The sequence below is a fragment of the Dendroctonus ponderosae genome, unplaced genomic scaffold, assembly GCF_020466585.1.
Source record: "Dendroctonus ponderosae isolate FM_Combo_2020 unplaced genomic scaffold, Dpon_F_20191213v2 Dpon_F_20191213_3, whole genome shotgun sequence".
Taxonomy (NCBI): Eukaryota; Metazoa; Arthropoda; class Insecta; order Coleoptera; family Curculionidae; genus Dendroctonus; species Dendroctonus ponderosae.
The window spans coordinates 12,592,982-12,605,308 of NW_026018508.1; the positions used below are offsets into that span (position 1 = coordinate 12,592,982).

The following is a 12,327-nucleotide window of genomic DNA, read 5'->3' on the forward strand; positions in this document are numbered from 1 at the left end:
CTTGTTGGATTTTATTAAGCGTAATTTGGCTACGGGAATACTAATTAGATTTCCCCCAAAAATAAATCCCTTGCCTATGGCTAGCTATAAAGAAACTGTCCGATATTAGCTTGCATAAGGGCCGACAGGAAAGACAATTCGATTTGGGTAAATGAAAAACTGTCTCTTAAAAGTAAGAGCTTTTCGTTGTATCTATCATTGAAGAAAGTCGAAAATTGTTCATCCAGTAACCAAAAAAAATATATCAATCTCACGCCGCAAACTTTCCTTTATTGATTGCACTTTTCTACTGTTAAACATTTTGCAAACATGGGCTGAAGTTCATATTGGGTCAAAAGGCGCGAGAGCGAAAGTTTCCATGTTTGAATTAATTTTCAAACGCGCAATTGCAATTGAACTTTTGAAGGCAGAAGCTGGAAACTTTCATTTCCTGCAGCTTCGATAGACAAATTTTCCAAGAGCGAGTTTCCAATGTTTTACTTTTGTTGCATATAACGTTTCAGTTCTGAGTTCTGCCACTGCAGGGATTATTTAATGGAACAATTTTACGCTCCCCAAGTGTCTATTTTTTGTTATAGACGACTAGAAAACTAAAAATAATGCAAAATACAGTTAAAAAATACAGAAAAGGAAAAATACTTTGGTTTACTTTAGTCGATTTATTATGCCTGCAACAAAATAATTAATTGAGCTATTTTTTCTTGATTTGCGCTAGCACTCATCTTTCATCGCACGCTTTATCTGCAATAATTCTCAATCCTCCAAGCTACTTCAAGTGCTTCGGAAGCTGCTGCCTCCAAAACTCCTGCCTTGCATTCAAATAATCCACAGTTTCCTTGACGCATTTCTCAATAGTGTCGTCGCTTTCCTTAAACTTGCACTTAATATCCGGATTGTTGATCAAATCGTCCAGATAATCCTTATCGGCAGCCAACTCCCTTAAGAGCCTGCTTGGTTTGGAGCTTCTGGATCGGCTCTGGCCTGAAAATGAAGTCGGGCTGACTCGATTGCTCGAATGTTTGGAACTGGTTCCTTTGGAAGAAGAGCCCTTTAGCATAAAGGCGCCGATGGCATTTTCAATGGCTTTCTGGCTCTTCTGCACGCCGAGCTTGAACCCTTGATGGTCGGGCCGAATGTGCAATCCTCTGTGATAAAACATCAAACTGTGCTCAAAGTCGCCCAAATAGTACAACGCTTCTGCTTTCTGATAAATTGCCTTTATGAAAGTTTTATCTACGTGAAGAGCAGTCTCGGCGTCTTTTAACGCATTTTCCGGTTGGCCTAATAAGATATAGCACTTGCTTCTGGCAACTAGGGAATTCTTTTCCGCCGGATTGAGCTCCAGAGCCTGGAACAGATAAGCCGACGTTCTTATTTGATATTTACCCAGAATTATTGAAGGTTCAGTGGGATTTAATATCGGGATTATTTCGTTGGTGTAGACGTTACTGGTAGATATTGCTTTATTTCTTTCGGGTTTACTACAGGATTTTTTGCTTGGTCAATCAAACGAGCGTAAAAATGTGAAAAGTATAAAAATGTGTTTGCTATTTCCGAGTGAAAAAAACGAAATTATTCGATTCTGCACCTTTGACATAAAATCAATGGCAATCGCCAAATCTCCTCGGCACATGCCGTAATTTCCCAAAGCCAGAAACGTGCTGGGTTCGGCCTCTTCGGGAATTTGCAAATTCTTTGACCGGTCCTGCTTCCTTTTGATTCTCAGCGACTGTTTTATGTCTTTCGACCCCAAATTCACTGCAGCCGCCCGATCTTTGTCGCAGTAAATCTCCTGTTGGCGCTGGGCTGTTTTTCTGCGCTTCTTTTTTCCTGCAATCAGTGTGTTAATTAAGTTGCCCTTTTTTAAGTGAGCTTTAAGCAATTTGGGAGTTGCACAAGCTGATTTTGATTGAAAATTGCCGAAAATGGGGGTTTTGCGGATTTTTGTTAATACTCGTTTAAGTGTGTTTAAATAACAAAAAGGACATTTAGTATATCGTGTACCTATATAATAATTCAAACGAGTAACATTTATTTTTTAATTTTTCAACAGTTTTTTCCCCACAAAACTCTTTCTGTTTGAAACAAAGAACATAAATCCCCATGAATCAAGGGTGAAATTGTCACGAAAACGACAGAATAATTTCTTTAAAAAATGTTATCCAGGAGCGCAAAATTTTTGCTTACTCGCTTCATGTCTGAGTTTCAGAGAAGCATTTTTCCGACATCAGTTTTTTCATCAACATGTCAAAAGCCAATCTTTGTACTCTCAAGCTAACTGTATTATTTTCAGTCCTTCTTACCTTTTCTTCTACTACCTTCCTCAGTAATTTCCTTGGATAATCGAGTGCTAGTTTCAGCAGACATCGGAGCCTGCCGAATTCGTTTCTCACCTTCACCGGGCGTTTCACCCTTTGCATCATCAGGCCTTTTGCTCTCATCAATCATTTCGTCTTTCACATTAATGCGAACAAAGCTGTGCAGAAGTTCTGCTTCCCTTGTGATACTGAGCCGTTTGTCGGCTTTGGATCTGCCATTCTCCATGCCTCTGCGCCCTGAAAGCGCCCTGGATTGGTGTTTAAAAGAAACCGAAATTTGTCACGTACCTAAAGTGTCCTCGTATGCTCCAAAGCAAGCAAATGTGTCGGAAAATCACGACCCTGCACTAAAACACACCTTCCTTTTATGGCACAATCGGTTTGCGTTATCTCGCGGAATCGTCAAATTTCCATTTTAAACTTTCGCGATTTTAAATTGCGATTATGGGGTATTTTTAGAGCTGGCCCGATGTCGATTTACTAATTTCCGACTGCCACTGCACAAAGACCAATAGAATAGTCGGTTTATTCGACTTGAAATTGAGAAATTAGCCGCAATAGTTTTAGAGTGTTCTTGAGGAGGTGCTGAAGCTAACACTTATGGTGGTCGTTGCCATGGCAAGGCCCCCAAGGTGTGATCAATGAAGTCGCAGCTCCGTTTTTGTTCAGCAACAATCTTCAGTATCGATTTATTTTAAACGTTTAATCTTTCAGGTCGAATTAAATCTGCCTCCGGAAAATGTTCCCCAAGCCGAATGTTCATATCTGTTTGAAGCATCGAAATGGAAATTCTACGTAAATATTTAAACATTTCCGTAAATAAATCTAAAACAGCTCCTTGGTCGTATGCATAAAGCATAAGCAAAATGTTGGAAGCTGTGACATTAAATGTGTCCTGTTCGTCACGTTCAGTGAGAGAAAATCATTTAAATATTTCAGGATAGCATATTTTGCGACCAGGCGGCGACATTAAATTTAAATGGGTCCTTTCTTGGATTTTAAATAGTTAAGGAGCAGCACACGACCGTTATTTGTGTCAGCTGCTCTTTAAGCTCTGCTGAAAATTTCACAACTTCAGATCTTGACATGGGCCAGCCAAAGTTGAACATAAATTGTTCGATAATTTGCCCAAGTGAAGTTTTGCGCCATTTTCAAGCGAATCTGGATTTTCAAAAAATCTGGTTTTGCCAGAATGCATTGTGATTATTCATTAGATCAACAGAAAAAAATAGTATTTTAAGTTATGTTTTATTAAATTTGTATATTTTAATTGGTTCTAATATAAGTGGCTGAAGATTGATGCGAAGAAAGGCTGAGACCTGGTGTACAAAAAAAACGAAAAGTTTCTGTTGGCAGAAGACAAAAACTTTCGCAACTAATTGCAACAAACAAAATATTAAGAAGTGTAAACGTACAACGATGGAGTGTAAACCAGATACGATTTTTGAAAAAAACTAAAACCTGTGCGAATTGAAATCGAAATGCAGCAAGACGAAAATATAAATATTCATTTTAAAAGCAGAAACTGAAGCGAACTGTAGTCATTCAAAGGTTTTCAAGAGATTTCAGTAAATAAGGAAATGTGGAGAGAGGAACTTCAAACGGTAAGCGACGGACAAAACAGGCGTAAAAATGGGATCAAAATGGGAAAAATTGTCCACAAAATTTGTAATTTTTTATGTGGCAATAAGGCATATTTTGAAAAGAACAGCACAAAGGAAGCAAAATGAATTATATTAAGTGCCGACTTTATTGTAACACGACACCATTGTAATAATACCTGAATTTATTAATTTATAAAAAAATCCTAAATAAGCGAATTCTTTATGTGGATACCGTGACTGCTTATAGAAGAAGTTAAATTACATAGTTAAATAGTAATTAAAACTCAAAATTTTAAATAAAAGCTCAAAAAACCGCTGTAAATACCAGTTAATTTTCTTTCACTAGTTTAAAACGATTTTGTTTTTAATCCACTATCTTACCTTATCAAAGCAGTATAAACTCTTTGGAAGATTGCCTGCTTTCAAGTGACTGTTTGCTTCTTCCTGCCATAACTTCGACTCTTTCTTCAGCCCCGCTCTTTTCACGAACTCTGTTCTCAGCCTTTTCCTGCCGTCGCCCATTGCAATTTTTATCTGGAAACAATTTAAAAACAACTTTAACTTTTGCCTATGCCCGATGCCTATTAAGATAGATACGATTTACTATAGATACGATTAAAATAAAATTATTTTTTCTGGCTTATCCATTACTACACTGGACTCAGGAGGATCAAAGGAAAGTTTCCAAGAAGTTTTTGGCTAATAAATTGACTATCAATTACCGAACATGCACAAAGATTAATGCAAATGAAGAGTTTTCACAAATTGGCTTGAAGTGAAACTTTTCACTATCATCGACCAAATGATTTAAATCGGCATTCAGACCAATATTTGGTATCTATTTCGTGTTCAAATCCCTCTGTTATATAGTTGTGTGCATGTAATCGCAATAAATTATAATGGAAAACGATTTTCTGGCAAACCGCAACGTTCGCTTCGTTTGAATTATTTGCAGGGCGAATTGCAGCGAGTACATAACATCCTGAAAAATGCATTAAGTCGCATAAATATACAGTCGGAATCTTTTCAGGGCGAAAATAAGGCACATATTGCAAGGGTGAAAATGCTTTTTGAACTTGTGAAAAATGCAGCATAGGTTTTAACATTTATTTCGTTTGCATAGGTTTCAGGCCGTAAAGTTGCAAGAAAACTCTAAGGAAATGCATCCTAGTTTCGGTAAATTGAAGAATTTACTGCTGCTGGCAAATTTAGCGTTGTTTCTTCCCTTCAGAATACCGATTTTAAGTTTATGCTCTGGCTTAAATATTTTTCATGAGTAAATCGCCTCCATTATGTGGGTCTTTTTACTTGGACCAATGTTTTTGTGGCAGATTTTAACTCGGCGATTTTACGCAAAAATCGTTTTTGGCTGCCAACTCCATACGTTTATTTGTATAGAACAATATACCTAAGCTTAAAACAAAATATCAATTTTCCTCTCGAATCTAATCAGGTCAATAACCGTTTATCCATTGTTATCGTTGATCATCAAACCGTCGATGTTATAAGCTGTTTATTATTTTTTCCATTGAACTTGCTTGATACCCAACAAAATATAATTTGCTTCCCGGAAATGGAACATCGAATGGAAAAAGTCGAATTTCGCGTATTTTCGACAGAGAAACTTGGCATTGAACCCCGCTATTAGTGCATGGAGTTTTTCCGGTTAATGTTGCTGAACTGATTCAGCGATTTTCTTTAGAGTTCTGATTCGAAACTTAATTGAGAGCGTCGTTAACTCTTTTCAAGAAATCGCTAAAAGGGTCTTTTTAGCGTTTAAACTTTCTCAATGAAAATTGTAATTCGTTTGAATATCGGCGATATCACTTGCATTAGTTTTCTTTTTGGGTTCTACTTTATTGAATGGAACATCCAGAGGTTTAATGTGGATTTTTCCGGAGCATCTGGCAGAACAATTTGAGCATTTTCATTAAGTTTAGAGGCGGTAGAGCTGAAGGTTTCAATTCAACGATCAATTTTAGGTGGATATTTTAAAGATATTTTTCTATGACGTTCTGTGTTTGAGCATTTTTGCAAATTTCTATTTTCAGTATTCAATTGTAACGAAACAAGCGTGAACATGTCAAAAATACTAAGACTAAAAGCATTTTTGTTATAATAGCGGAAATTTTCCTTCCGGCGCTGTATTCAACCTTTTAAAGCAGCGAATCCAAATGGTCGTTTGATTTACACAGGCGAAACCTGCAACTTTATTCGATACTCGATTTTAAATTGATATCGAAAATATAGTGGATATTGATGAATGGTAAAAGGCGGCTAAATGCGTTTCTGTGATATTTATAAACTCGATTATTGAGAATAAATTGGCATCATGTTTATTGGTAAGGTTGGAAGCAGTTAGCAAAAAAGAACGATTTTGGATTAAAAATTTGTGATGCAAACCGCGTGATTGTGCCAGCGGAAGCCAGTGCTAAAGTTAAAAAAGCGCAGGTTTATTGAAAAACTAGCAATTAATTGAATTTTAGTTCATTGCCAAAAGTTCCAAATTTTAGGCTGAACAATTGGTGTGTTTTGAACGAGTTGAAAACCCAAAATATCAAAATCTGTTCGTATTGTCAAATATTTACTCTTCAACTAAGCCAAAAAAAAATTATGCACTTGGAAAATTTTTGAAAAAAATTGAATCCTCCTCCATTCTCCTAATAAAAACAATTTGCAAATTGCGAAACCACTCACGTCTACCATCTATAAATAGAAGCTTACTTACTTGTTTTTTTTTTATTTCCTGAAAAAACCGCACATGCAATTGATTAAAATTGGAATTGGAATGGAAACTTAATCCATGGATTGGCGGCGGATTGTGGCAAACTGATTGCGGAAAACAGTCGTGGAAAGCGGGGTGGCAGTTAAAGCTGAGCCTCAGTCTTCAGGGTTAATCATACAGGTTGTCGCCCCAAAATTAAAGACTATTTGTTCAGTTCACCTCCTAGACGTTCAAGGGTAGCGATAGTTAATTAAAGGCTATTCAGCAGTTGGATATAATTGATGTATTTTGGGTGTTTGAACGTGATCGACCTTCGATCTACTAAATGATTCTTTTGCCTGAGTTTCAAATTGTTGCAACTTTACATTGTGTGAGTTTTCGTGAAAATTAGCTTCTTTTCAAGCGACATTTTCCATTGGGGCTTAGTTATAATTTGCGCTCTCAGATCCGATCAAGTGAACGCCATTAAGTTTGCCCACCATCTATACCATCGATCTGATCCACAAATGCCAAAAGCAAATTCCACGTTAATCACTAATACGAAATTTGCGTGTTCTGCGACATAATTGTCTTTACCATCCTGGTTGCAAACACGCGATTTCCACCAGTTTTATGTTCATCGAATTATGCCTTCGGTCCAATTCCCAATTTGTCGCTAAATAAATGGAAAACTTCTCAATTATTTATGGCTGCCGCTTTAGCTATCGGTGAAAAAGGTCTTTGTTTGCTGTTGCACAATAGCAAGGACAAAATAAGTCTGGAAGGCTCATCAATTTAATTTTGGTGCGCTAATAATCTCTTTGATTAATTGGAAAGCAGTTTTGCAGTCGTGATAATCATAATCAAATTAACTATCAACTTGAATACTTGACTTGAAGCGTTGTACAATAATCTATTGCTAAAACAGGTTCAAGTGAGAGCGACATCCGAAAAAGAAAAGCAATGGCCCACAGTGCAACCAATAAATTATCTAAGATCGGAAGAAAAACTTGTAGAAACACCATGTTTTCTTGAAAAACTATCGTGCGCTTATAAGTTTTACAGTCGATAGCCTGAACTTGACGAACTCTAGTTAATTAAGAAACTATGATCTTTCTCTTGGAAATACAATTTCCAACACTGCCGCTCCTAAAATATGAAACTAGAACATAAATGAAACGAAAATGAATCCAATTTTGACCCGTCGAACGAGCTGGAAATTAGCACTGAGCAAAGTTGAAAATAGTTCTTATTAGATAGAAATTTCCCGACGAGAATTCTCCCCAATTAGCATTAGCAGTTCGTAAAGTTTCCCTAATTAAATTAATTCGGAGCGCTTGAAAATTTCGAAAGCAAGAAAGAGGAAAGGAAAGCGCCGAAGGCAATGTTTATACAAGTTAATTCAAATGCTAAAGATCGGGGCTTTAGGATTCAGAAAGGGGGTTACTTTAACTGGTAGAAGATGCTTTTACATAACCACTTTTACTAATTTCCTTTTCAGGGCCATCATGTCTTAATGTTTTGAGTAATTTTTTACAATTTGGTTTCAATTTCTTGAGTGCTTCAGTTGGAAGGTGCATTTTTTTAGATTAAAACAACCTTATTTAAAGAAATTTAATTTATTAAGTAAGGAATTTTCCCAACATTATGTCCCTACAAATGCAAAAATAGCATGCTCGCTCTTCGCTTTCATCATGCACCTAAACAGTATCCTCAAAAACTACATCGAACTTAACAATTTTATTAGTATGTCGTTCGTCAAAAGCATGCAGGTTTTTATCGGTTTTCAGGCATTCTAGAATAGCAAGAAAAACGTTTGTGAGTATTAGCGCACGTTTTATTTTTTGACCGAATACTGGAAATAATTAAAATTAATTTAACAAACAATTCATTTTTTGCCGATTCCAGTATTCAGTTGAGCTTTCAAAGTAATTCTCAAAAAATAATTGTGCTAGTTGACTAACTTAAAGTTGTATGCCTAGTTATTTGCGTTTCTTCTTCCGATTCCTCAGACTCCGAACTTTCCGTTTCAATATCATCTGTTTTGAAACTCTGTTGACTCAAATTTCCTGCCTCCGGACTCTGATAGTTTTTTATCGTCGGCAAGCTGTTCCGGTACTTGAATTTCTCATTCTCCGGTCGGCTTTTTGGCCCTTGACGGCTTCCATATCGCAATAGGCGATTGGTTTCGGAATCTGGAGGCAAAACCTAACAAAAACCCCTCAAGTAAAGAAATATGAGGAAAAATATTTAAAACAACCACCTGTAAAACTGTTTCCAGCAGTTTTGCATGCTTCTCGGGCGACGTGGGATTTTTAATCACAATCATCGCATTATTCTTCTTTTCCATGGCTGCGTTCTTTTTCATGAGCATTTTCGCTTTTTTGTTGAGCAATTCTTGAGCTTCAGGATAATGGGACAGAGCTTGGTTTAGTGAGGCTTTATCCAGTACGAACAGATTTGAATATCCATAAGATCTAAAATTATAATCAATAATTATATTCAATAATGTGACAGTAWACTAGAGGATATCGRGCGCAAATACGATTTTTTGTCAKTTTTTGTTCCTTATGTGTTTTCATCGATTTATCAAATAGCTGTTCTCACTGTATTCAAATAGTTTTGTTGTTTTCTTCTGTCTTTTCAATTTTKTCAAAAGGACTTTTTTCACTATTTTACTTAATATTGGYAAAAACATTCAGCTGATTTTAAAACTTTTTTGGGGGCATTTTTATATTTCTCATTGTTYATTTSTGGCGTTATTTTATTACTTTCCGTCAAACCGTTTCAACAAAAATTGATTTCTCGTCTTRATTTATGTTGCAASAGTAACATAAATAATTACTTATAGTTCGTTCTTTTGTACATTATTTGYCTTCTATACTCTCTTTATTTYGCTTTTCTCTGTTAAAAATCGTGCSTCTTGTTCACTTTTTAACTTGATAAATGCCTTTTCTACTTGAGTTTTCATTCTCTAAATGACAATGTTGTTTCAACTACTTTTTTCGTTTGCTGTCACTTTACKACTTCCTGGCTGATTTTTAAGCCTAAKYGCATTCTAGTATTTTTCCACTGGGAGTTTATTAGTTGCGTTTTTTYATTCTCTTTGGTAATCATTTAGTTTTTTCTTCAGTTGCATCTTATTTATTTATTTTCTGAGTAACTTCTTATCTGTCRTRCTTCTYCTTTATTTTTATCAAATAAAGGYTTTAACTCCCGMTYTATKGTGCATATKGAAGACTRTTTCATACCATTTCAATTTGTTTGTTCCAGCTTGCTCGGTTTTATTGTCACTTTTTCGCKAATCTCACAGTAAATCAGCTTGTTTTAAGTTCGATCGAAATAGACTTTGTCAGTTTTCTGTTAAATATAAGCTTACAAACMCTGTAAAAAAGACTRAACTAAATATTAAACACTACCTGACATCTGCGGTTCGTCTGTTCATTCCCGGTATGCCGAGCAAACTGATTTCTCCRAAAACACTACCTTCAGATAGTGTTGCTAAAACTTCGGTTCCATTTTTGCCACCAATTACCTGCACTTTTCCAGATTGAATAATGTACATTTCGGTTCCAATATCGCCCTGAAAATATCCACTGAATATATTGAAGTTTTTACAATATKAAGGCAAAAAGTGACRAAGAATTYAAAAAAATTGATAATTASAAAAAATACTCAATTTTTCAGTATAAACGAAGTACAGTACTAGATTTTTCAGTACTGTATTTCAGTACTTCAGAAATTCTTCAGTATAAAAGGAAKAAAATCGAGATAAAAATGAAGTCWAATTGCTCCGGAGCAAYTTTTGCGAGAGTAAAGACATCCGAAGAGTCTTGCTTTAAAGGTCTTCAAGACCTCATGAGGTYCTTCTAGGACTTTCAAAAATTGCCCCTGAATTTTGCRTCATGAGTGGATAGTGTCAATTTTGCTTAATCCTTGTTTGCTTTCTGTTTCTTTCAGTTTCTGCGTTCTTTTTACACCGTTTTATTTTGAGCATTCCTATGTATTGCTTTCCTTAAGAAGTGGAACCCTTGTTAAGAAATACGGCCATCTGCTGCTCGTATTTAGCAGTGAAATTGTCTGTTTCCTACCTTTTTGCATATGATATCCCCCGGTAAATAAATCACACTCTTCAGCTCCAGCACCAATTCCCTTCTGAGCGCCTCATCGCAATCAGCAAACAGCTTCACCTTGTTTAGCGTATTAATGTGAACATTGATTGCAATGTCGGTTTTCATTTTGTGCGGCAAACAGTCCATGATGTTGTTTTCATCTGTAGTTCAAAAGCGGTTCGAAATCGACTTGATTAGTTCCGGGCGCTTCAACTTGCCCAAAGTGTGTTGCGTCTCCCAAGTGTAATTGAACCAAAGCTGCACTCTCCTTTGCATTTCCTGTGGGAGATTCATTCGCCTCATGTACTCCAGAGTTTCATCCACCAATTTCCGATACTCCGTTTTCGATCGGGTTGCTGTCGAAATTATGTCTCTGATTTGCCCGATGAGAAGCGCAAAGACAAACACGCCTGTTGCGAAAAAATAGGAAAGTTAAATGGGAGTTGATCACGTCAAAAGTTACCCATGAGCCAGGAAAAGGTCATGAAGATGTACTCGAGCTCCTGGGATGGTTTGGGGTTTTTGCCGATGGAAGTTGCAGTTTTAGTGGCGAAGTAAAAGCACTTGATGTAGGCGTTGCCTTCGCCGCTGAAGACAAAACTATTGCTTCCAATGCCTTTGGAAGAAAAACTCGTGTGTTTTGCGGGTTTCAATTGGGCCCCATTCACTTACCTTCGAATATGGAGAAAGCATAATACGCACAGGCGTTAAGGTGAATCAAATACATCATGCAGAGAAAAGTCTTTGTGATGCGTATTGTGTACGGATTGGCCAGTCTTCGGTCCACTAAGCTGAAGAATTCCCAAAAAGTGTGCGTTTTGAATAGGCGCGGAAGGCGCAAAATGACCAACTCTGGGCCGACCAGTAAATAGAAAAAGTCCAAAGGAATCAGCGAAAGAACGTCCAGCTGAAATGGCCTCAAAACTTAATCAAATGCCACTGAAAGCACGTCTTCAATTACCTTAAAATGTTTGTTCTTGATGTAGTTTTGCGTGAGCAACATTCGCTCAGTCACCCAGAAGCCTTCGTTCAAATATTTGACTCTGGGCTGAATCAGGACCATATCAATTATGTAAATTGCGTCCGATAGATAGTCGAAGGCCATCCAATAGGGCCGATTCTGCGGTGTTTGGTAAGGGAATGTTGATCTTAGAGGAATCACCTGTTCAGTAACAGAATTCAGTATTTTCCAGGTTCTTAATACAGGCACTCACCCAGGCATTATACAGTAAAGTCAAAGTAACAATACACATCCAGGCTACGTAAGTTTTTCCATTCGGATCAATAATCTGGATGTGGTTTAAGCATCGACCCAAACATCCTGCGGCTGTTATTTTAAACTCCGGCTCATCGTCATCATTGAAGTATTTATCGGAAAACGAAACACTGAGCCTTGGATGGGGATTCACTGGAGTGGTGGGTCCTTCTATATCGGCAGATGAACTAGAAGGCAGCATTAAAAAAGTAGCTTAATTGATTGAGTTTAGTCAGTTTTTTCCATGTCTGTCTATGTTTTTTGATTTTTTTTATTTTTCCACCGCATTTTCGCGGCTTAAGGAGAGCAACTAACAAACAATGGAGCTTGAACG

The 12,327-nt window shown here is 36.9% G+C and overlaps 2 protein-coding genes across 2 annotated transcripts in view; both read right to left on the minus strand.

Moving 5' to 3' along the window:
- Window positions 1-646: 646 nt before the first annotated feature.
- On the minus strand, window positions 647-4,447 carry LOC109537268 (outer dynein arm-docking complex subunit 4). The gene is made up of 2 exons (XM_048664836.1): window positions 4,304-4,447; window positions 647-1,348 (listed from the first exon to the last, which is right to left on the minus strand). Exons 1-2 carry the CDS (start codon window positions 4,442-4,444, stop codon window positions 767-769), a joined length of 723 nt encoding a protein of 240 aa, XP_048520793.1. The 5' UTR covers window positions 4,445-4,447; the 3' UTR covers window positions 647-766.
- Window positions 4,448-8,233: 3,786 nt separating this feature from the next.
- Window positions 8,234-12,327, minus strand: part of LOC109537522 (cyclic nucleotide-gated cation channel beta-1) — a 7,449-nt gene continuing 3,355 nt past the window's right edge. Inside the window, exons 4-13 of the mRNA XM_019904297.2 lie at window positions 11,953-12,181; window positions 11,700-11,900; window positions 11,411-11,645; window positions 11,202-11,354; window positions 10,957-11,148; window positions 10,718-10,899; window positions 10,046-10,209; window positions 8,890-9,103; window positions 8,591-8,834; window positions 8,234-8,421 (exon numbers count right to left, since the gene is read on the minus strand). Coding sequence (XP_019759856.2) covers window positions 8,327-8,421; window positions 8,591-8,834; window positions 8,890-9,103; window positions 10,046-10,209; window positions 10,718-10,899; window positions 10,957-11,148; window positions 11,202-11,354; window positions 11,411-11,645; window positions 11,700-11,900; window positions 11,953-12,181 — 1,909 coding nt within the window. The 3' untranslated portion in view covers window positions 8,234-8,326. The remainder of the gene's footprint in view (window positions 8,422-8,590; window positions 8,835-8,889; window positions 9,104-10,045; window positions 10,210-10,717; window positions 10,900-10,956; window positions 11,149-11,201; window positions 11,355-11,410; window positions 11,646-11,699; window positions 11,901-11,952; window positions 12,182-12,327) is intronic.

Coding starts and splice junctions, on each gene's coding strand:
- LOC109537268 (XM_048664836.1), bottom strand. CDS start 4,444: ATGGGCGACGGCAGGAAAAGGCTGAGAACAGAGTTCGTGAAAAGAGCG. Junction 1,349..4,303: donor GTTTATACTGCTTTGATAAG/GTAAGATAGTGG, acceptor TATCTGTTCCAG/GCTCTGGAGCTCAATCCGGC.